Source organism: Megalobrama amblycephala, linkage group LG11, assembly GCF_018812025.1.
Source record: "Megalobrama amblycephala isolate DHTTF-2021 linkage group LG11, ASM1881202v1, whole genome shotgun sequence".
NCBI classification, from domain to species: Eukaryota; Metazoa; Chordata; class Actinopteri; order Cypriniformes; family Xenocyprididae; genus Megalobrama; species Megalobrama amblycephala.
In genome coordinates, this window is record NC_063054.1 from 32,909,434 (window position 1) to 32,935,303 (window position 25,870).

At 35.3% G+C, this 25,870-nt stretch overlaps 2 protein-coding genes across 4 annotated transcripts; one reads left to right on the plus strand and one right to left on the minus strand.

Annotated features, from left to right (window-relative positions):
• Positions 1–20: 20 nt before the first annotated feature.
• On the minus strand, positions 21–11,528 carry tdrd15 (tudor domain containing 15). 2 transcript variants are annotated; one of them, XM_048207549.1, is made up of 5 exons: positions 11,391–11,528; positions 10,884–10,991; positions 2,698–8,276; positions 616–644; positions 21–536 (listed from the first exon to the last, which is right to left on the minus strand). In XM_048207549.1, the coding sequence occupies exons 2-4, from the start codon at positions 10,889–10,891 to the stop codon at positions 631–633; spliced, it is 5,601 nt and encodes a 1,866-aa protein (XP_048063506.1). In that variant the 5' UTR covers positions 10,892–10,991; positions 11,391–11,528; the 3' UTR covers positions 21–536; positions 616–630. The 2 variants fall into 2 exon arrangements, with proteins under 2 accessions (XP_048063506.1, XP_048063504.1); XM_048207547.1 differs by having other exon boundaries at positions 2,686–8,276.
• rfx6 (regulatory factor X, 6) lies at positions 11,407–25,086 on the plus strand. Of its 2 annotated transcripts, XM_048207551.1 has the most exons (20): positions 11,407–11,537; positions 13,276–13,457; positions 13,644–13,797; positions 13,910–14,033; positions 14,280–14,341; positions 14,472–14,549; positions 14,741–14,768; positions 16,044–16,151; positions 16,250–16,327; positions 16,412–16,525; positions 17,614–17,663; positions 17,787–17,946; positions 18,035–18,173; positions 18,262–18,371; positions 18,451–18,568; positions 19,399–19,521; positions 20,085–20,291; positions 21,403–21,918; positions 22,967–23,173; positions 24,493–25,086. In XM_048207551.1, exons 2-20 carry the CDS (start codon positions 13,406–13,408, stop codon positions 24,669–24,671), a joined length of 2,607 nt encoding a protein of 868 aa, XP_048063508.1. In that variant the 5' UTR covers positions 11,407–11,537; positions 13,276–13,405; the 3' UTR covers positions 24,672–25,086. The 2 variants fall into 2 exon arrangements, with proteins under 2 accessions (XP_048063508.1, XP_048063507.1); XM_048207550.1 differs by lacking the exon at positions 11,407–11,537 and having other exon boundaries at positions 12,727–13,457.
• Positions 25,087–25,870: the final 784 nt, after the last annotated feature.

A 25,870-nucleotide genomic window follows, 5' to 3' on the forward strand; every position in this document is an offset into this window, starting at 1 on the left:
CACAGCTACTTCACAACATCTCGACATTATCTTTTTATTGTGTTCCAACTTCCAACAGAACTGGAAATATTAACATCTTCACAAAAAGAACAACCACAATGTGTTAAACAGCAAAATCAAACTGAGGTCAAATGTCAATCCTTTAAATCACTAATAAAAGTTTTGCTGTTCAGATCTTAAAGCCATCATAGCCAACATAGCAATCAATAAACTGATGGTATATTTCATCAGTCACATATCCATATAGATACACAAGACCTGCAAAAAAGCTGGAAATTTACTCTTTAGTTTTAAAACTAGATTCCTTAAATCAAAAGTTATGTGATATATAGATGCATGGTTAATATTGTATGATTTTTAAGATCTTCCTCTAACTAATGTTTGAACAATACAACCTCATAAAACAAAATGCTCCATTTCTACAAAACACAATTATAGAACATAATAACGTAAAAAACAAATCAAAAATCCAGCCATTCCAAAGCTGGATTATTCTTTGAATGCATTGCAGAGCGTAACCTGCCAGCTTCTCTGTTCTGAAATAAACCAATGGGAAAATTAAGTTTATCTACATACTAAACATACAGAGAATTAATCTAATTTTTTAATACTTACGAAGCATGATCCTTCTCACATCAATGCACCTAAGAAATTAAAGAAAGAAAAAAACAATTAAGTCATAGGTTATTTGCTTGAAAAATACAAAAGTTATGCATGTTGATTTCGAAATTGGTTCAAAAGTAGTCTATCATTCCTGTATATATCAACCATAGATGAATATTATTAATGCATTTGAATAATGTAAAGGATGTGTCTATGTGAATTATTTACATAGACAACTTCTATTATTGTGCGAAGAGATGATGTTGACTTTAGCCACTTAAAGGTTTTGATAAAGAAAGCGTGAAACTGATGAATAGCATAAGATAATTAAGGGTCTTCATTAAACACTACCAGTTAAGACTCTGGACAGTGGACACACTTGACTGATTTTGTATTGGATTTAAATCTAAAGTCTTAGATTTCATTTCAGAGGAAATTTCCTTAAATTATTTTCTGAATAATACCAACTATGACCAGTAGGTGGCACTATCACCAAACTTTACAGTTATGCTTAGATCAAAGTGCCACTGACACCTACAAAGCTTTGTTTATGACCAAGCACTGCAGAACTGCAACCTCATTGATTTTTTTGTATAGTCAACTAGACTATGTAAACTGCCTAGTCAACATCACTGCGCTGTGATTCAGAAACTGCTGCACAAAATAACCTCGGTGAGGATTGGTCTGAAAATCATGCAAGCCAAATTTTTCAGTTAGCAATATTTTACAACATCAGCACTGCACCTCAATTTACAAGAGTTCATAAATTATAAGTAGAGGTTTACTGTGTTTTTTGTGGGTTTGTGTTTATTTTTTTATTTATTTATTTTTTATAATAGTCTATGCCAATACATCGGAAAGCAGGATGACTAATGGCCTGTATAAAACAGATATATTACAACTTTTAAAGACAATATGGAGTAAAAATTTATATTTACTAAAATTATTTGAAATAATCAATTAGTAAAAAATAAATTAGAACTTACAGTACCTGACAAAAGTTTGAAAACATTAAATTCTTTTAATGTTTTTGAAAGAAGTGTCTTAAAATACCGTAAAAACAGTAATATTGTGAAATATTTTTACAAATTAAAATAACTGTTTTCTATTTAAATAAATGTTAAAATGTAATTTATTACTGTGATGCAAAGCTGAATTTCCAGTATCATTACTCCAGTCTTCAGTGTCACATGATCCTTCAGAAATCATTCTAATATGCTGATTTGCTGATAAAGAAACAATTACTATTATTATTTTATTTCTGAAAACAGTTGTGCTGCTTAACATTTTTGTGGAAATGGTGATTTTTCAGGATTAGAATGTTCAAGGAACAGCATTTATTTGCATATTTTAAATGCATTTATGAAATTTATTAAAACATTACATAGAAATCTTTTGTAACATTATACATTTCTTCACTGTCACTTTTGACCAATTTAACGCATCCTTGATGAATATAAGTATTATATTTCTCTTATCTTACCACAAATGTTGGAATGGTATCAACGTTTCCACAAAAATATGAAGCAGCACAACTGTTTTCAACATTTATAATAATAATAATAAATGTTTCTTGAGCAGCAAATCAGCATATTAGAAGGATTTCTGAAGGATCATGTGACACTGAAGACTGGAGTAATGATGCTGAAAATTCAGCTTTGACATCACAGGAATAAATTACATTTTTAAATATTCACAATGTTAATGTTTTTACTGTGTTTTTGATTAAATAAATGCAGCCTTGGTGAAGAGACTTCTTTTCTTTTAAAAACATTAAAAAATGTTAATGTTTCCAAACTTTTGACGTACTGTAAATAATAAACTAAATAAATCTGTAAAAAAAATAGACTTATGTTCTATAATCCTATTCTGTAACATAATATAGAATTATATATATTTGTTTTTCACAAACAGAAGAAACTGTTAAAAACACTGTAACCAACCAAAAGTTACTTCAAGTATTTAACCTTAACCTAATTAAGAATAATAGAACATTTGACTGGTAGTGTAATGTAGACCATAAAACCAGAAAAGACAGTTAAATTAATACATTTTTTCTCTCATTAATACATTCTCACTCACATTGTTTGATACCTGATGGTGGACTAAGCGTCGTCTTCCTCACAGTTCCAAGATGATCACCACCGTTGTTCAAAGGGTATGAAGTGTCTTGCTCCACAACAGAATCTTGTGATGACTTTTGATCAAACATGAACTCATTTGAAAAGACCTGCTGGCTTTGCATGTGTTTGACTTTGCATGTTTGCTCAGTTATCATGGATAAAACATTCACAATGCTGGAGACGTCTTGTTGTTTAGACTCTCTATTGGCTCCTTGCTCTTGCTGAAACCTGATTCCAAGCATATTATCGATATACATGGCATGATCAGCATCTACTAACTCTTTTGCGAGATTTCGCTTTCCTGTGATAATGTCAACCTCCCATTGTGTCTCAGAAACATGCTGTCTGAAACGTATCTGTAGGTTCCCACGACACATACAGTTCTGGAAGAAAACAATGGCATCATCAGACCAGTCCTGGCCAGAGGGTTTCACTCCCCTCAGTAAACAATGATAGGTGACTTTAGGTAAGCTGCCGAGCTCCTCTGGAAGTTTTTTTAGCTGGCAGACATCCTGTCGAGACAACACTGAATACTGCCCATAGTCAACCAAGTTTATGAGCACAGAAGTGGAATCGCACTGCACGATCTCGGCCCTGCACCATTTTTTCTTCTCTGCCGATTTCACCAAACAGCTTGCACCAGGAACAAAATCAACCTCTGGTAATGGCATCAACACTTCTGGAAGGTTCTCAAGAATGGCAGAGACCATATCTACAACCAAAAGCAGGTCCTCAAGAATGACATAAAATTCAGATGGGGTTGTGACTGCTGCTGCGAACCCTTTATATTCAAAGTTCATTTGAACAGGGGCCTGGAATAGGGTCTGTGGTCGGTCCAAACTGATCTTTGAAGAAGTGTCTGGGAAGGGAGGAAGGTCATCAACAACAAGCAACTCGTCAGGACTTTTCACTGCCTTAATGTCTTTCACATCCTGCAGAACAATGCTAGCAGGTGACTTGGAGGTTTCATGATCACTTGCTTTAAATGTAGAAACATTTTCCTGCAACATTCTTGAAGTTTTAGTCACTGTGTCACATGGTAGTTTGGCAAGAACCACGGCCTTAGGCTTTAAGTTATTTTGCTTCTTCTTGTACTTTCTATTCCAAAAGAAATAGGTCGGGAAGTTCTTTACTGGCTTTGCTGCAACTGTCTGATTTTTTCCATCTCCACATCTCCATTGAGTGTTTGACTTTGTCTTTTGCTGAAAGGTTCTAACATCTGCATGATTCTTTTTGAGTTCACATTTGCGTTGTTGTGTGTATGACTCAGCCTTTTGCTGGCAGGTTTTAACTGATTTTGTCTTGTGGACATGAGAATTGGTTTGGGTTTCACTCTGGGACACTTTGGGGATTTTGTCTTGACTAGTCAAGACCACATCTTTGGTCTGGTCACCATCATACTTTGAGTTCCCTTGCATGTGGCCATCCTCAATCTTAATGCTCACTTGCCATGCATTATCGAGCTTTCGAATGAATTCAACCATTAAAGGCTTACCAACTGCTTCCTTGATAAAAGAGTCATCGTTTGCAAAAGAGTAAGGGTTTGCAAGTGTGCACGGAGTGCTCAATCTGGGCTGAGACAAAAAAGAATTGGTTAGCATGTGAACATTCTTCCTGTCGACAGTAGCAGGATTGCCATAATCAATGAATTCAACTGCTAAGTGTCCACAGTTTGAAACGTTGGTGACAACAGCTCTGTATAAAGCCAAGTCTTCTTCATACTCAGCGGCAACAAGGTCTCCTACTTTTACTTTGGTTTCCACATTTTTCATGTTATCCTTGAAGACAGTGCCGTTTAGTTCTTCACCCATTTGAAGGATGTTTGTTTCATCATCTTCCATCTGGATAAAAAAGCTTCTAACAGAATTGCAATGAGAGATGAAGCCCACGCCTCTACAACCTGGTTTCATTTTGACATCAGGAAGATCACAAAGTTTTGGCAAGTTCTGATGTGACGGCACAACTTTAAGAGAACAGGTTGTGTCCTGTTGTTCCACTTTTATTGCTGCTTTATGTTGCTTTTTGGGAGATTTTATGGGTTTTGAGGTTTGCTTACTGCCCGGTTTGGTTTTATCATGTCCCCTTTCTTTGGAGTTCACTTTCCCGTTTAAAACGCAGATATCCGCATCCGAATCTAAAGAAGGCTTGCTGACAGTCAGCTTACGTTCTGCCACACTGTAAGTTGCCATGAGCTCTCTGACTTTTTCATTGATGTGCACATTTCCATCATAAAGATCACAAACAAAATGTCCGTTGTTGTCCCTTGACATAAACTTGGCCTTGAAGGATCTGTTGAGGATGTCAGTCTCAAGCCACGTGTTGACTTCTGGCAAATGTTCCCCCTCTGGAATATTCCAAAGGCTGCATCTCAGAGCCTGCATTGGTGTCATCAATAAATCAACCGCCGTTTTGGGAATTGGCATAACATTTGTTTTCTCAGAAATTTGCTTATCACCATAATCGACAAAGAACACACTCACATGCTGATGGGATTGGACAGGCTGTGTCAGAGCCCTGTACCACTTGCCATCACAGAAATATTTGGCCAGGCAAACATTACCGCTGTAGTCGTCAGACGTCGTAGTCAAGAGCTGACTTTCTTCAGCAACTCTCTCCATCAGCGTCTCAATGATCTCTGTATTCCTGTCGAGCTGAAGATAGATTTCCCAAGGACTGCAAACATTAGTAACATGCACCAGTTCTTCGCTTCCAGAGCTCATGTTGAAAGATGAGTAAATGAAGGAACAAGGGTACACTGACGAAATTAGCTGCTTTGGTGTTTGCATTTCCATCGCAACACCTTTCTCTACAAGGTAGGTGGTAGCCTGTTGAAGAGGTGTATGAATGGTGACCACATTGAGGAGACCTTTTCCTTGCTCATAAAGCTGGGAATGAACTCTGCATATACTGGGCGAATCCTCAGACATAAAATCCCTGAACAAATTACATGCTTCTGAACTCCAAGACCTTCCTCCAACAGGTTCAATCAAGTCCAAACTACATCTAAATGCTTGTACATGAAGTTCAAAGAACTGTGGCACAAGAGCTTGGATGTTTTGCATCCTTTCCTGGATAATTATGCCAAAGTCGACCAGGATCAAGGAGAGTTCCTCATTATTTTCTCCTAATATGCATGCTCTATGCCATCGGTTATTCACTGGAGACTTTACAGCACAGCATACTGCTGGCATCTCAAGCGCAACTGTGTGCGTTTGGTAAAATGCCTGCATCTCTTCCATCATTTTGTACAGATCAACTTTTGTGCTCTCATTTTGGCACCAAAAATCAGATGGAGAATTTATATGTGAGCATATGACACTTACTTCAGATCCAGGTTTTAAATGCATCGATTTGATGGTCTCAGCAGAAACAACCTTCAGTTTTGATGTCTCATTGGGAATACGTCTTTCAAGGTCATTCTGTTGTTCACACTCTGGTTTCAACTGATTTGGATTGGGCCTAGAAGACGTGACTTTGCAAAAGGTCACCACATGAGGGTCCTTTCTGTTTTTTTTCTTGTTCAGAGCATTTCCCTCATCTTTACATGACTTCTCCGGTTCAACAGATGCTAATGCCGGGTTGTATCTCCAATCCAGGGCCATTTTTGCTGTTGTCATGATGGTTGCAATGTTTGTGCTACTCCTATTTTCAGCACCTCTCTCAAAAAGATCAACAACATATTTAGCATTTTTTCTGTGAATGACATGAACCACAAGGGTTTTGTCTGATGTGACTTGCCTGAAGAAGTTGGATGCTGTGGTTGTCCAGATGTCCTCAAATGGAGCCACATGCGCTAAAGCACATTTCAGTGCAAATTCTGGTTGAATGGCAAACTTCTGGGGGAGCTTCTTAATTAATATGCTTGGCACCTTTTCAGTGTTTCCAAAGTCAATGAAAAACACCTCAGCTCCATTTTCCAAAGTATCTACTACAATGGCCCTGTAGTAATGCATGTCTTTTTCGTACATTGCACAGCAAAGTGCACCAGGCACTGGGTCTTCAAAAACCTCCTCTTTCAACTGTATTTTGCTGAAGTAATCTGTCATTTCTTTCGTCATGTTTTCAAAATTAGGATTTTGTTCTTTGCTCCTCATCCAGAATTGTTTTGGACTCTGGACATGCACCACATAGCCCTCAAAAAAAGAACCATCAGGTATTGGTTCACTTGGAACTGAACCAGACATCTGAACCGCTTTCATCTTTATAGCATACATCTTTGAAAGGACATTGTGGAGAAAGTTGGACTTGCTGTCCACAACTTCACTTCCAAGTAGTTTAACTTCGGGTTGCTCCACTGAGTGTTTCTCAGCAGTGCTCAGTGTGACCAAGTATAAGTTCTGATCTTTGCAAAAGTCATCGACTGCAACATCCAAAGCCTTCCCCAGCAACCCGGTCTTCAGAGCCACTAGTTGTTGGTTTTTAATGATCTCATCTTGTTCTTCCAAGCATGAAAGCGAACATGGGAATGCCATGATCGGTGTTGAGATGAATTCTGATGGTAGCTGAAGGATGTTTTCAACTTTCACTGATTCACAATAGCCACTGTCGACAAACACAACTTGGACCTGAGAGTTGAGGGGGAGACATTGCACAAAACCTCTGTGCCATTTTTCATCTTTCCCTTTGACTGCACAAAGCAAGCCAAGATTTTCAAGTGGTTTATTACTTGGATAACCACTGCCTGATTCACATGCAAGTGCTAATCTGTCTGACATTTCTTTCAGATCCTTGTCCATGAATGACAGTCGACAGTAAAATAATCCAGGATTCACGGCTGCGGCTACAACAACTCTTACTTTTTGACCAACTTTCAGCTTTGGGCCATTAAGAGACAGAATTTCTTCAAAGCCCACCAGGCTTGAGGATTTGAGACAACATTCTTGCCCTATTTGCTTTTCAATCAAGAGATCTGGGACAGATTCATTGTTTTGTAGAACTGGTTCCTCAATAAGAATCTCAACCAGTAGCAGAAATGTCCTAGTGTCCACATGTCTTCCAAGCCTCATTTTGAACAAGTCACTATTAATGTCTGGAACTTCAAGAATAAGGACATGGTACGGCAGGCGGGCATGGATGTATCCTTTGATTTGGCTGCCTATCAAGGAAGAGAAATAACTTTCTGTCAAACTGTCCCATCGGTTCTGGATTGGCACTATATTGGCAAAGAAACCGCAGACAATCTTTGGTGGGAGCATTAGGAGTGTTTCGGATATGGAGGACAACTGGTTGGGCCCAACAATCAACACATCTCCAAGGTCTAGCAAAAACATGTGGAATAAATTGTTCTGTATGTTTTGGACTCTTCCTCTGTACCAGCGACCAGACACGGCATCTTCTACCAGGCAAACATCTCCAACTTGAACAGAAACCTTTGATTTCTGAGCATTTTGTACTTCAACTTGAAGAATGTTGTAGTCAAGTTCACAGATGGTCATATATTGGCCCTGAAAATGTATCAGTGTGTCCTCAGGACTGCAGTCAATGTGAGTCAGCTTCAGCTCCACAGGCCACAAAACACATGGAGCAGGGAGCTTTGACTCTTCTTTTGCCCTAAAATAAAAAAAATAAATAAAAAAACAACGGTTACAAATAACGGTTACAAATATTTCTTATCTACTATCAGCATTCAGCAAATATGTCTTCGAACATCTAATAAACATTTCACAATCATAGTCAACATTCAACAGTCAAATTCAGCTGTGAGATCTTCTGAAGTGAGCATTTGTAGACAACGTGTGTACTCTGTCGCTATGCAAATTGAATGCGGACAGGAGAGTTCAGCTGTCACTATAGATGCACGATCAACAAACTTTGAACCCTTAATTTCAAACTATGATGCACTATATTTAGTTGCACAGTCATATTTATGTCATTTTTACTGTGTGCTGTATGTAAAAATTGTGTTACCTAAAAAAACTTGATTCCCAGTGTGCACAAACTTACCAGATTACTGTGTGTACAATTGGTTATAGTGTACTTCGTTTGTATTTATATTTCTCTACATATATACCCAAATGCAGAACAAAATAAAAGTAAATGTTTAAAACTGTTATTATATGCAAATACACAGCCCTATTTTTATATATAGGCACCTAGTAGTCACAACCTGATATTACATATAAAATTTATAATTGTTCCCACCGGAAGGTCCCAATCTGCCTGACTGCCCCCATTTGTTGGATTTTAAATTATTATTATTATTATTATTTCTTTTATTTGAACAGGGACAATGCACAATAAAACATTAACCCTGTATATAACAAGTAAAGATGCATTGCACCAGGTTTTAGCAAATTGCTATTTTCTGGGACTTTCCGTAGTCCCTGGGCAGGTAGATAAAACATATAATTAAATGAACAGTTACTAAATTCACAGTTGTACAAAATATCAGTTACAAAGTTATGAATACACACATTTCCACATCATTAAAACAATTCACCCCCCTCACACATACACTCACAAATGTCTACAAGTTTAGATTTGCTTCAAGTGAAATAGTACATTAATGCTTAAAAATACAGTTTTTCCTCTTGTAAAAAAATATGTAAATAAATAGTTTTTATGCAATAAATGGGTCATAATGTATTGATATATATTGTTTAGTACCATGAATTACCCTCAAAATACAAAATATTAATGAAAAAAATATTATGGAAGAAAAACACGAGTCGTCTCCCTATGCTCTCAAAACACTTAAATATTTGTAAAATGTAAATGTATATTTTTAAATAAACTTAACTTAAAATATATTGTTTTTATATATACAGTGTTTCGCATTAATTACTTGGACTGTGGTGGCCCGCCATAGTCTAGTGGTTCCCAAACTGGAGTACACATATCCCCAGTTAGGTGACAGAGGGGGTACGTGAACAAAATTCTGAGTTTTGTTGTTCATTTAAAGGGATCGTTCACCCAAAAATGACAATTTGATGTTTATCTGCTTACCCCCAGGGCATCCAAGATGTAGGTTTCTTCAGTCGAACACAAATGATGATTTTTAACTCCAACCGTTGCAGTCTGTCAGTCGTATAATGCATGTCAGTGGGAACTTCGTCTATAAGAGTAAAAAAAAACATGCACAGACAAATCCAAATTAAACCCTGTGGCTCATGACGACACATTGATGTCCTAAGATACGAAACGATCGGTTTGCGCAAGAAACCAAACAGTATTTATATCATTTTTTATCTCTAAAACACCACTATGTCCAACTGCCCTGCACATCCTGTTAGTGAGATCAAAAAACGCGTTCTGATGACGGAAGTGATCTCTCGTGCTTTGCTTCAATGAGTGCGAGACATCACTTCCGTTGTCAGAGCGCGTTCAGATCTCACACACTGGATGTGCAGGGCAATTGGACATAGTGGTGTTTTAGAGGTAAAAAATGATATAAATACTGTTCGGTTTCTCACACAAACTGATCGTTTCGTGTCTTAGGACATCAATGTGTCGTCACGAGCAGCAGGGTTTAATTTGGATTTGTCTGTGCATGTTTTTTTGACTCTTATAGACAAAGATCCCAAAAAGTACTTAAATATTTTATAATATTCTTTTTAAAAAAGATATTGATTTAGTTTAAAAAAGCATAAATTAAATCTGTTCAGCGTAAAAAGCGATTGTGTCTCTTCAGAATATTTGGATTAACCTAACCGCTCAATTCATATGGTTTAGTTTTACAATCTCTTTACAAACTTTTTGAAGCGTCAAATTGGTAGTTGCGTAGCTGTCAATGGAGAAACAGAAATAGCTCAGATTTAATTAAAAATATCTTCATTTGTGTTCCGAAGATGAACAAAAGTCTTACAAGTTTGGAATGACATGAGGGTGGGTAAATGATGACAGAATTTTTTATTCTTAGGTGAACTAACCCTTTAAGTGACTAAAAAATACAAATTGACAAGACTACCAATTACTCTATGTGTATACAAATAATTAATAATGCTGTCAGCCTTTCCATATTTCAAAATAAAGGAACAAGTGGTCATAAATTGTATGTGGGCTTGTTAGGGTCACGTCCCTTTATATGCATTTTAACAATTGTGTTGGGCATTTTTTAGATCAAGCCATTGATCTCATATATACATAGACATATTTTACGCTGCATAAATATTCAAGATTATTCAAGTGCATTCATCGGTTAGTAGTCATAAGACTTACCTCTCCATTTGACTCCAAGGCGATGGATCCAACCTATCCCTGAAGTCCTGGTAAATGTTCCTGCACTGAGCACGTTAGCCACAGCTTGGGATGATGGAGGTCAACATACTAATAAAATAGCGTTAATATAAATCATAACGTTAATATATAGGCCGAAATACCTGCAATAATACCATATTAGATTGATTACAGGCTATTAGAGTTGCACGATCATGCAAGCGAAATTCATGCCTACGTCTATGATTCAAAACTCCATCCATAAATATTATGCGCATTTCATCATTTATGAATAATTTTAACATTATTTTCTGAATGACACAACTGCTGACCAGTCCAATCTGTCGACATGACAGTTTTTCGACTTATTTGTGTCGAAAAGCAGTTTTCTACGTCGTTTTTTATGAATACCGAATCCATTAAGTATTATCTATAGTATAATGTAGTAAATTTATCTGTAGCATTTAAAAATAGAGTTGTTTTTACCTTCGCGTCTGAAAATTATCTTACCTTCGCGCGCTTCATGTTTTCTGCAGATTAAGCGGCCTTGGGAGCACGTGCTGTAAAATGAACGCTGAGCTCGTGTGCTAATAAGGAAGCGCCTACCTTCACATTTCACAAATGAAATTTAGGGCACACCGGGGCTAGTTGTCACAGGTAGGTTGTTTGTATCTCCATAAATATTAGGCTTTGAATTATATGTCCAATTAAACAAAAGTTTGTTTTCTCTAGCGTTTTTTAAAGTTGCATCATATTTTTACTACTCTTCTGTGAACAAGTGAACGTAATAAAAGCACACCAACATCAGGGTTATTATCTAAAACTAAACCTAAAACCATTAAAAAAAAAAAAACATCCTTAAAATATATAATTACGTATTTTGTTTCAGCTAGTTGCCAAGGCAACATTTCTCTTTTTCATTTTAACTTAAAAATTACTAAAACTGAAAATAAAAAGAGAAAATATTTAGAAATACAGTCAAACCAAAAATTATTCAGACTCTAGATATATATATATATATATATATATATATATATATATATATATTTAATTTTTTTTTTATATTTTAAATATTTTTACTAGTGGGTGCAGGACACTACAGTTCATTTATGTAAGCAGCAAAATAAACTGTGACATATTATACCCAAAAATTCTTCATATAATGGACTACCAGTAAAACTAATAAAAATTTGGGACCAAAAATTATTCAGACACTTTGACCTGACCATGTTTTGTTCAAGTATTATCTGACAAAAAATTTTTCTGACACAGTATAAGTTCTTGTCATATTTTATTACCATTTAGTGAATAAATTGCAATAATGTGTGAAATGTTCAAGGTGTCTGAATAAATTTTGGTTTGACTGTATATAGAGATATTAAAATAGAATAGAATCTCAGTGATACTAAAATTCTAAAATAAAATAAGCTGTAGAGTTTTGCTATTTTGTATGCCAATTTTATGTTTGTGTCTGATTTATGTATTGTTTCATTGTTATTTTCTTAATGTTTTACTTTAAAATCCAATGATAAACTGTTTAATTGAAGGTTGCACAGACAATACAGTCAAACTGTCCCACAACAACTCAACACCTAAAACGTGTAGATTAATAAAATAATTTTTTTGTCTAGTCTTTGCGTTTATTTGTCCATTTTACCATTTTAATCTTATTTGCACGCTTCAGTTGTGGCGTTTTAAACTCTGCCTGTTATACAAGGCCAGAATCTTAGAATCTTCTCTTCAATGTTGCAGATAAAACCAGCAAAAAAGCTCCAAATATATATTGCGTGAATGGATGTAAACGAAAGGCGAAAGTAACAGGAGGCTGGCTGGCTCTGATTGGGTCTATAGCCGAGCTTCAAGATTTTCAGATTTCAAGGAGATGATATCCCTCTTGGTTAATCATTAAATCCCAGAATCCATTGCCAGTCTTCTGTAAATAAGATAAATGACCCAAAGGCACTCACCTCTGTGACGCACCATTTCAGAGAGAGCAGAGCTTTAATTAAGACTGGAAGGTGTTATCTTACCCATTCTTGGATTAATGAACTTTTTTACAGGATTAATCTTATATTTCAGCTGCTATTTTTAGAGTTTCCATCATGCTACAGGTTTATTTTGTGAGCATTTGTTTCTAGTGAGGAAAGAGGAAAAGCAACACACATAGTTGACAAATTGTTTAAATGTTTTTTTGGGACGCTTTGGAGATGTGTATCATTTCAGGAATGGATATATGCATCACACTGCCAAACGTGAGAATGGGCCGTGTCGATTTTGGAATGTTTTAACAATTTAGTTTTTGAGGGGCACTGTTTTTTATTATTTCACTTGGTGGTTTTAATTTTGCATTCCAGTTTTTCTTTTTTAATTTCTCCTTGAACATGCCAATGAAAAGAAATATAGGGAGTCCATTGAAGAATGACACGTTTCATCAACTACAAGCGTCGCAGACAAAGAGAGCTTGCAAAAACGCAGATGACCTCCACGGGACAATTCTTGTTGACCAAGACAATCTCGGAAAAAACATGTTTTTCAAAGCCAGGCTTGATGAGGAGGAGGATTCTGGAATTAAATCAGGTAGGGAAATCATCTTTGTTGTAAATTGTTTTCAAACTCGCTTTGATTAAACTACTGCTTTCAAACATCTTTCAATGCGCTATTAGAAATTCTCAATCTGTCGCCAGTTTGTTTAGCAATTATACGTTATGAATAGTTTTGGCACACGTCACCGTTTGAAAGCTATGTATGTTATTCATTTGGCAGAAGCCGATGAAAGTAATGGAAGCATTTCCTCTGAAGAGGACCTGGGCCACCTGGATTATTCTAAGACGTTCTCTGTGAAACAAACTGTGCCAAAGAAAAGCATCAGTCAGATCATCAAGGACAAGAAGAAACAGACTCAGCTTACTTTACAATGGTACTCTCTGATCATTTCTTCTTTTATTGAAGCTTGCCATTATAAATGATCTTCAAAAAGTGGAAACAAAGAATGATATTATTATAAGCTTGGGTGTTGTCTTTTCTATTAGGCTTGAGGAAAATTACATTGTGTGCGAAGGTGTTTGCCTGCCACGGTGCATCCTCTACGCTCATTATTTAGACTTTTGTCGGAAGGAGAAATTAGATCCAGCTTGTGCTGCCACTTTTGGGAAGGTAAGAAGAGTTTTTATATCTTCAATTCTATGCCAGACACTTAGAAGCATTCTCAGTTAGAAGTATTATAATATCCGACTAAAATTGATAGATACCTATTCCACTGTACTTTAGGATAAATACCTGGTAAAAGGCTGTGCTTGCCAAATATGTACATTATCGGGCATAAATAGCTGTCGATCTTGTATTTACGGTACATGGAGATCGATCTTACGATGTGTTAGAGCTCTAATGTTATCATTTCAGACCATAAGGCAGAAATTTCCTCTGCTTACAACACGAAGGCTTGGAACCAGAGGCCATTCGAAGTAAGAAAGAGCCAAATGGCCCGGTTACTGACTGAAAACTTTATTTACTACTATTTAATTATTAAAATATAAATGCCTAAATCTAAAGCTCTTAGTGCTTGACAGTGTTTGGCTTCTGAATGTCTTTCAGGTACCATTATTATGGTATTGGAATCAAGGAGAGCAGTGCGTATTATCACTCTGTGTACTCAGGAAAAGGTTTGACACGGTTAGTTTTGACCTTCATCCCTTCAATTCAGCGTCCAATCATAAGTCCTTGAATGTTTTGAATAATCACATGAAAGGCGAGTGATTTTTCAATGCCCATGCTGAGACACATTATTGAAAGTATTTTCATGTTTCATTTTCAATTTTAAATGTTTTATCATATCAATATTGGCTCTTATTTGTTTTGCACAGATTCTCTGGAAGCAAGCTCAAAAATGAGGTAGGCAGTTTTACTACAGGAATAAATTATGTTTTTGTGGATGAAGAACGAGTGCAATACTTCATTTATAGTGTCACAACATTCTCTGCAAATTGATATTATATATATATATATATATATATATATATATATATATATATATATATATATATATATATATATATATACATATATACATATCACGATACTGAACTCACGATACGATATTATTGCGATACAAGACATATGGTAATAAAAGGATAACAAAAAGTGTACTGTTGATTAAAATGCTAAATTTGGTATTTCATTGGGGTAGAAATGAATAGGCTTGGACCTGGTGCCGGTAACCCAATGCACAGGACAATGGTGACACCAGAATAAAAATATTCATGATTCTAATACTGAAACAGATTTATTTTAGATATGTTTGCACTCTCTCACTGACTAGATTTATTTAAAATAATGTAGGCCACTTTTTACTGGTAACACAAGACATTTGGCATTATCAGGACCCACAGATATTCCCCCATTGCATTATTATACATTATATTCAACATTATATATAGTAGTTTAATGTAGTACTGACACTAAAAATCTGTAAACTTGTATTTTCTTCTCACACAGTAATTTTCACTTTGAGTGAACTAAGCACAACACATATTGTTACTATCCACGATACGATATTGTTGCATTTTTATATTGTGATATATTGTGACATGATATATTGTTACACCCCTAAAAAAAAAATGTAAAAAAAAAAATATATATATATATAGTACCATTGAAAAGTTTGTGGTCGGTAAGATTTATGTTCTCACCAAGACTGCATTTACTTGATCAGTACAGTAAAAACAGAACTATTGATAAATATTATTATAATTTAAAATAACTGTTTTCTATTTTAATATAATTAAAAATGTCATTTATACCTGTGATGACAAAGCAAAATTTTCATCATCATTACTCCAGTCTTCAGTGTCACATGATCCTTCAGCAATCATTCTAATATGCTGATTTACTGCTCAAGAAACATTTTTATTATTATCAATGTGGAAAACAGTACATTTAATAAATTTTCGAATGTCTTTACTGATCAATTTAATGCAAAAGTATTAATTTCTTTCAAAAAAACCTAAACTTTTGACTCATATCTCTTTTGTGGTGGAATGTATGCTTGCAAAATAGGAGACTTCGCATACATTATATATAAATGTTTATAAAAATGTTGTCATGTTGTTCTATGAACAACATAGCAAAATAATATTTACTTATATGTCTCCTTCTTATTACTTACAGGGAGGATTCACCAGGAAATACTCTCTTAGTTCTAAAACAGGAACTCTTTTACCTGAATTTCCAAGTGCACAGCATTTAGTACTCCAGGAGTCTGTTTCAAAAGATAAGGTCTGCTCATTTCTATGGAGACCCATTCCAAAATGCTGTTTATATGTCCTGCTTCTAATTTACTTACCTCAGATTCTGCTATTCTTTTCATTTGCTAGGTCGACACATTGATTATGATGTACAAAACACACTGTCAATGCATTCTGGACAACGCCATTAATGTCAACTTTGAGGAGGTGTTATTTTAAGCTCTTAAAAATCAGTTTTCATCACATCTAGATTCTAGAAAAATGCACAGTAATCAATCCCATTTGTTCTAGATCCAGAACTTTCTGCTTCACTTCTGGCAAGGAATGCCTGAACATCTCCTTCCACTGCTAGAGAATCCAGTTATTGTGGACATCTTCTGTGTGTGTGACTCTATACTCTACAAAGTGAGTGTTTATGAACCATATCTGGGTGTTTTTTTTCAACTATGGACACTTTGTTCATAGGTGTGGGAACGGTTGTGCTGCTTAATATCTTTATGAAATATATGATACATTTTTTCCAGGATCCTTTAATGAATATAATGCTCAAAAGAACAGTATTTATTCAAAATAGAAATCTTTTGTAACATTATAAATGTCTTTACTGTCACTTTTGATTAATTTAATGCATCCTTGCTGAGAAAAGTATTCATTTCTTTAAAAAAAGTCTTACTGACCTCAAACTTTTGAACATTAGGGTATGTCCCAGGGATTTCAATTGTTATCATTTTCTTAGTCACATTAAACCTATCCTGGACACTTTCTACTATTTCTTTCTACTTATTTTTGCTTCTTTTCAATTGCCATTTATGTTTAGATTTTATTGTTGAACCATTGTCCCAGACCAAGACTTTGAATCTTAAAAGATGAAAATCAATCACAGAAATTTTGTTACATTTTTAAAGTTAGACTTTATAGAACCTTAAAGTGTTCCGTCAGGCACTATATATATATATATATATATATATATATATATATATATATATATATATATATATATATATATATATATATATAAAATAGAACCTTTTAAGGGTTCCCATCATGGGATCATTTTATGGATTTAGTTTGAATTAATTTATTAAATAATTATTTTTGTTTTAATTCATTTTTAATCTTAATTAAGTTTTATGAATTAAGCAGCTCATAAACATACTTTATCAATAGAAAAAAATGAAATAACCCATTGAACATGAAAGTATTGCAATCATTAAATCAAGATATTTCTCATAGAACCTTTTTGGCATAAAGTGTTCTTTAAAATTGAGATATAGATAATATATAAAAATAATATACAAAAGAGTGAAATAATCATAAACCATTTCAGTATTTATTGTGTGAAAATGATTTATATAATTTTTTTACACAAATAACACTAACAGTTATGGTGTCAATTCCATCAAAACTAACAATTTTCCATTACTTTTTTTATACAGTAGTTCATAATTGTCACATCATGTTTGACTTATCACCAGCTGAATTGTCTTTCACAGGTTCTGACCGATGTTCTCATCCCTGCTACTATGCAGGACATGCCAGAGAGGTTTGTCTTTTAGACTGCTGCATTATATACACAACATTTGATTTTTTTATGCAGTGAATTCAAAAAGATGTTGAATTTCATATTGTTAAGTGTTTTTGAGTGAGTTTAGGAAAATATCTCCAGTCTTTTGGCAGATATTCGAAATTTTGCCAAGCACTGGGAACACTGGATGGTGTCTTCCTTGGAGAATCTCCCAGAAATCCTCTCAGACAAGAAACTGCCGATAGCTCGACAGTTCGTGTCCTCCTTAAAGAGACAGACCTCCTTTTTACATCTTGCACAGGTAGAAGTTTTACAGACACATCAGTAATTCTTGCTTTTGTTTATTTTGTAAATATTGATGCAACTATAATGGATTTATGTCTTTTCAGATTGCAAGACCTGCACTTTTTGACCAGAATGTTGTGACATCTATGGTGAATGATATTGATAAGGTGGATCTGAATAGTATTGGTTCTCAAGCACTCCTTTCAAATGCAAATGACCAAGATTCAGACTTCTACTCTGAATGTGAGTTACTTGTGGATTGGTAGTTTTTCTGAAATGTCATATGCTAAGCCTCGAAATATATTCATGATTTCTTGATCTTGTCTGCTAGATGACTCCATTTCAGTGTTTCAAGAGCTGAAAGATCTCCTGAGGAAAAATGCCACAGTAGAGTCTTTCATTGAATGGCTGGACTCGGTGGTTGAGCAGAAAGTCATTAAGGTTTGTTGCACTGCAAACCCACAGCAGCCAGGCTAGCCATGAATGTTAATACTGAATATGCATATTATCTGTATTTTAGCCCAGCAAGCAAAACGGTCGGTCGGTGAAGAAGCGAGCTCAAGATTTTCTTCTGAAGTGGAGTTTTTTTGGAGCACGAGTGATGCACAATCTCACCCTAAACAATGCTACCAGCTTTGGTAAACCTTTAGCATTCATTCATACAAACTGTAGTCATTGATTCGGTTTCTTTAAAACACTCCAGATTATTTTAAAGTCAGCATGAAATAGAAGTTGCGCTAGTCTTGGCTTGATTTTGTCCATTGGGAATTGATTGGATGGTTGAATCGTTGTGGTTTCCTATTGGTGGATCTCATGTAAGTGACAGGTTGTCCTGCCCTGGCACCAGTAAACATGTCATCAGAGAAGAGATGTTGCTGCAAGATATTTTGATTGAAGATTACAAGGGCACATGAATTGAAAAATAAATAATTTATAATAAACATTGCAATAATTCCATTAAAAAAAACAGAATTGTCAATTTTGATTCCATGGTGACTTTAAATTCTATAAGTATAAATGGAGCATAATAGTATAGTCAGATTTATACAATTCATTTTTAGCTGGGATCCACTGTGGAGAATGAGCCATAAAAGCCTGTACAAACAATCCTTTATCTTGTGCCGCGTGTGTTCGCCCTGATTAGAGCGTGACCTTTCTCAGTCCTCCTAACATTGGATGACCCTACAGGTGTTCACAAAGCCAAACAGTATCACCTGGAAGGCCACCCATCTGACCTCAGCACTAGCTCAGTGAAACCCGTGGGAAAGTGAAGTTGAGAGCACTGCATTGTGGGATACAGTACTCTGCATAGTGGGCTTTGTTGCATACTGCACGTTTTTATGAACAAAGCCAATTTATGAGCAGGATGAGTGAAGCAGATCCCAATTATATCAGATTATTACTGTTTAGGAAGTGATTTTTGCAACATTTACTGAAAATATTTAAGCAGGTTTCATGTTACTTAAAGGCTCGTTCCACCTTATTCGGATGCTTTTGGATGAGTACATCTTGCTAGCAATCGAAACACAGTTCAACAACGACAAAGAGCAGGACCTTCAGAATCTACTGGAGAAATATATGAGGAGTGCAGGTACTCTAATAATTTTGTTTTATTTATATTATTAGTTTGTTATTTTACTGTACGCTTTCTTTCACAAGTTTGGGGTCAGTAAGATTTTTTTATATTTTTGAAAAAAGGCTCCCAAAGGCTGCTTCAAAAATACAATAAAACAGTTAATATTATTATTATTATAATTCAAAATAACTTTTCCAGTTGAATATATTTTAAAATGTAATTTATTCCTGTGATGTCAAATCTGAATTTTCAGCATCATTACTCCAGTCTTCAGAGTCACATGATCCATCAGAAATCATTCTAGTATGCTGATTTGCTGCTCAAGAAACATTTCTTATTAGACATTATTACATTTCTTATCTGTTTTTTCAGGATTCTTCATGATAAGAGCAGCATTTATTTGAAATGTTATAAATCTTTGTTAAATGTCTTGACTGTCACTTTTGTTCAATTTAATGTATCCTTGCTGAATAAAACTATTCATTTCTTAAAAATACTTACTGACCTCAAACCTTTGAATGGTGGTGTATATGCAAAAGTATTTAACCCAATTTTCTGTGATGTTTCCATTTTGACAGATGCTAGTAAGGCTACATTCACCGCCTCCCCAAGTTCCTGCTTCTTGGCCAATCGGAATAAATCCGGTGTTGCGTCCAGTGATTCGACTGTCAAGGACGAGAACCCTCCTGAACATGATTTCCTGTCGCTCGCAGCTGCACAGCAGGGGCTCGGGGCCAGTACTATTGTGTACCATAGTACCGATCTGGACAACTTTACTATAACTGGTACTTAAAACAGCAGCTCACATGAATTACAGACATGTTCATTGTTAATAGAGTCTTTTTAAATATGTTTTTGACATAGTTAAAATTATGTGTTATAGTCAATGCACACTTTTCAGGTGCCTTTATTCCAGAAGTATTCTTCCTATTCGTTCATCAGCTTTAAGATGAAACATTGCAAATGTATTTAAAATCAAAGACAAGGGTGTCAAAGGGAATTACCTGTAAAAGGGTTAGTTCACCCAAAAATGAAAATTCTGTCATTAATTACTTTTAATCACCTTTGTTCATCTTCAACACAAATTAAGATATATCTTTAATGAAATTTGAGAGCCTTCTGTCCCTCCATAGACAGGTAGTAAAGACATAATTTAACTTCATTTTTGGGTGAACTAACCATTTAACTGTCAGTGTGTCGGTAGCAGGACACTTGGCATGCTTATTGTAAGCTCAAAATCATCCTGTGAAAACCGTTTTGAAATTGGACATTGCTTTACCATGCAAAAGGTACTTCAAAACCTTTTAATGGGCTCAATTATTGTGATGTGAACTTAAAATTGGGTGCTTAATTATTATTGGTGCTAAATTATTAATAATAGTTTTTATTATCAATGCTGAACTGTTTTTTTGCTGTAAAAAATCACTTTTGATCAATTTAATGGACCCTTGCTAAATAAAAGTATTTCTTTCTTGTTTTCAACATTGATAATAATAAGAAATTCTTCTTGAGCAGCAAATCAGCATATTAGAATGATTTCTGAAGGATCATGTGACACTGAAGACTGGAGTAATGATGCTGAAAATTCAGCTTTGCCATCACAGGAATACATTACATTTTAAACCGTATTAAAATTGTTAAATATATAGAAAACTGTTATTTTAAATTATAATATTGCACAATTTCATTGTATTTTTGATCAAATAAATGCATTCTTGATGAGCATAGGAGACATGTCTCAAAAACCATAAAAAATTCTGAATTATTCCAAACATTTGACTGGAAGTGTAATTGATATTTAATATTAATAAAATTATAAAATGAAAATTATTATTAATAATTTAATAAATCATTTTAATATAATAATTTATATTAATATTACTAATATTTTTCCAGGTCAAATGGATTACTCGCAGAACAGCGCCCCCCTGATGACCCCTCCGATCTCTCCAGCCATGATCAACCGCAGCAGCGTGATCAACCAGGGCCCGATGGCTGTGAGGCCGCAGAGCAGCTGCCCCATCCAATCGCAAGTGTCCTGCCAGACTTTCCCCGACACCATGTACCAAAGTCTGCACAGTGCAAGCTCTGGCTCCTACCCCAACTCCTCTTACTACCAGCCTGTGTTCAGAGCTCAGACGCACACTCCCACATCGGCCTATCAGGCTCATGCCGAAAGCGGACGCTACGCACCATTTTCTGGACACCAACTGACTAAAGACTGCTTCAGCAGCAGCTGTACCGTGTCTCCCTACAGCTCGAGGGTTGCATCGACTGGATACGCAGCCACAGGTGACCCTGTGATGGACACTGAGGGCGTACAGCTGCTGGACTCCACAGGGTACAGCTTTGGAGGAAATGCTGCCAGTGGGGATGGATGTTCAGGTCCAGTTTGCAGCACTGGACACAATGGTAAGAGAAGCTGAAATTATTATTGGTCACTTAAGAGTGCACTTACATGAATGTATATAAATGTACTCAATACTTAAAAAATTTGGGGTCAGTTACATTTTTTTTTTTAAAGAAATTAATACTTTTATTCAGCTGGGATGTATTAAATTGATCAGATGTGACAGTAAAGACATTTATATATTTACAAAAGATTTATATTTCAAATAAATGCTGTTCTTTTGAGCTTTCTAATCATCAAAAAATAAAAAAATAAAAAAGGAAATTGTGACTTTATCTCACAATTCTGACTTTTTTTCTCACAATTGTGTTATATAAACTCAAAATTGCAAGAAAAAAGCCAGAACTGTGAGATAAAAAGTTATCTTTTAAATTTTAATTGTTTACATTTCGTGGCGGACACAAGCTTCCATAGAAAACCTTTATTTTAAATTTAAATAATATTTCACAACATTACTGTATTTTTCATCAAATAAATGCAGCCTTGGTGAGCAGAAGAAACTTCGTTCAAAAACTTAAAATAAATCTTACCAACCCCAAACTTTTGAACTGTAGTAGTTAGATAAAAACTGTTTTTAAATATAAGTTAAGATTAGCTTATGTATATCAACATGTCTAGTGGTGACCTAAGTACAAAGTTGTCTCTTTTGACTTTTATTAATAAAATAATAAAAAATAAATAAAAAGGAAAGAATATACTGTACCCAATGATGTCCTGTCCTCTCTTTACTATCCATATATATATATATATATATATATATATATATATATATATATATATATATATATATATATATATATATATATATATATATATATATATATAAAAATAACCAAGAATAACCAAGAATAATAATTATAAAATAATAACGGAATAAAAAGTGTTTTACCCTATATTCTTTACCCCCAGATTTATCTGTAACACAGATCCTCAGAGGACAAGATTTACCATGTACTTTTAATTTTGTACTATGCTGCTCAGAAAGCTAAATATGAGTTAGTTTGCAGATGCTCCTATTGAAACGTTATTGTTCCTCTCCCTCCTGACCAGGATATTACAGCAGCAGTGGATATGTGGACGCTCAGAGGATGGGCACGTTTATCGATCAGCATGTGTCCGTTATCAGCAGCGTGAGCAGCATTCGCTCCGTTTCGGCCTACGCCGAAGTGCACGACCCTCTGAACATCCTGGACGACACGAGCAGGAAGACAAGACCCTACTACACTGAACTGTCAGCAATGGGCTCACACACAGCAGGTAAAGACAAAAATCCTTCTAGGGGAGACCGGGGCTAGTTGTCACAAAGGTGCTATATCTCAGCACTTATAATAGCTGCTGGACTTTAAAACCACACAATCTAATGAAGGGAAATTTTAAACAAAAGCCAACTGGGTTCTCAGAACAAGGGTATTTTTCAGAAGTTAAGCATTTTTTATTTCACACTATCGTCCCAAAGTTTTGGGTCAGTAAGATTTTTAAATGTTTTTGAAAGAAGTCTCTTATGCTCACCAAGGGTGCATTTATTAGATCAAAAATACAGTAATATTGCAAAATATTATTACAATTTAAAATAACTGTTTTCTGTTTTAATATATTTTAAAGGGGACCTATAATGCCCCTTTTACAAGATGTAATATAAGTCTCTGGTGTCCCCAGAATGTGTCTGTGATGTTTAGTCTTAAAATACCCCACAGATCATTTATTATAGCTTGTCAAATTTGCCCCTATTTGGGTGTGAGCAAAAACACGCCGTTTTTGTGTGTCTCTTTAAATGCAAATGAGCTGCGGCTGCCGGCCCCCTTTCCAAAAGAGGGCGGAGCTTTAACAGCTCACGCTTCAGTTGCTCAACAACAACAAAACTGGAGAATCTCACGCAGCCAAAATGAGGATTGTCAGTAACGGTGTTCAGCCTTACATTGTTCAAACCGGAGTCGACACTGATGGAGAGACTCAGGAAGAAGTTACAACTTTTAGAATGCAACTGGAGATTTCTGAATGGTTAGTGGATAAATTTATGTAGTTGCTGTGGAGTTGATCATTTCATTGACTAGCATGTGTCGTCATGTTAATCTTTTGTGCAAATCCAGCAATGAATTGACCCTTGTTTGTGAAGCAGTCCAACGTAAAATGACAGCATGGTAACAGCTCTTCCTCTTCTCTAAAGCAGCCCAACATGGCCTCACCACTTTGTTGCGTGTTCTCGGAGCCAGGTTCATGTAAATTTTATAGTTAGTGATGTCACTAACCCAGGAAGAAGCTTAAACAGTGAATTCTTTAAAAGAATGAGTGTCGTAACTTTGCAGATGTTGTTTATGCACTACATTACACACTAACTAAAGTTAAAAAAGTGAAATCATAATCAACCACCCCTTTAAAATATCATTTTTGTGATGCAGAGCTGAATTTTCAGCATCATTACTCCAGTCTTCAGTGTCACATGATCCTTCAGAAATCATTCTTATATGCTGATTTGCTGCTCAAGAAACATTGTTGAAAACAGTTGTGATAGATAGATAGATGGATAGACAGACAGACTGCTATTATATCAGTCTTATACAATTTCTGTTTTATTTCAGGATCCAGCATCGCTCATTCCTGCTCTGTCACAACACCCTGCATGTATGGAACTCCTTCTCCTTATCACTCCCAGAATGCACTCCTGCCTCTCCAGGGGTCCACAGAGATCAGAGAAATTGTGTCGTCCCTGCCCCCCATCAACACTGTGTTCATGGGCTCAACTGGTGGGCCACCCTGACTGATACCTTATCTGTAATTCTGCATCTCTATTATACTCACAGGAGGTGAGACATGTTTTAGTTCATCTGTGTATCTTACAGTAAACATTTCATTGTTACATACATTGCAGATAGGCTAATTGATTTTTTATTGTTTGATTTGAATTGGGATTTTTTTTGTGCTAACAAATGACAGGTAATGATCCAATTATTGTCTTTTGTTTAAGGTTGTGTAGTATATACTGTAATATATCATTTCATCATTGTTCTTAGTTTAGCATTCTTGTATATACTAATGAAAAAATCTAAAATTTGTTCTCATTATTCTGGAGGCTGAGATTTATTATTTAATAAACTACAAACTAAAAAACATCACTGAAAATCTGATATTGTTTGTTAAAATGTTTTCACTAAAAGAGTCACATAATTAAAGATGTTCAGCCTTCAATTTCAAATGATTTCTTTCTTGGAAAATGTATTTATCCATAAAGGACATTCCTAATGCAGTTAATAAAAAGAGACAAAAGCAGCAGCAGGACATAAACAGAGCAGACTTTGACGGCAGACGTTCAAGTTAAAGGTGCCGTAGAACGTCTTTTTAAAAGATGTAATATAAGTCTAAGGTGTCCCCTGAATGTGTCTGTGAAGTTTCAGCTCAAAATACCCCATAGATTTTTTTTAATTAATTTTTTTAACTGCCTATTTTGGGGCATCATTAAATATGAGCCGATTTAGGCTGCGGCCCCTTTAAATGCTCACGCTCCCCGCCCACGGAGCTCGCGCTTGCCTTAAACAGCATAAACAAAGTTCACACAGCTAATATAACCCTCAAAATGGATCTTTACAAAGTTTTCGTCATGCAGCATGTCTAATCGCGTAAGTACAGTGTTTATTTGGATGTTTACATTTGATTCTGAATGAGTTTGATGGTGCTCCGTGGCTAAAGCTAACATTACACACTGTTGGAGAGATTTATAAAGAATGAAGTTGTTTATGAATTATACAGACTGCAAGTGTTTAAAAATGAAAATAACGACAGTCTTGTCTCCGTGAATACAGTAAGAAACGATGATAACCACATTTAACAGTACATTAGCAACATGTTAACGAAACATTTACAAAGACAATTTACAAATATCACTAAAAATATCATGTTATCATGGATCATGTCAGTTATTATTGCTCCATCTGCCATTTTTCGCTGTTGTTCTTGCTTGCT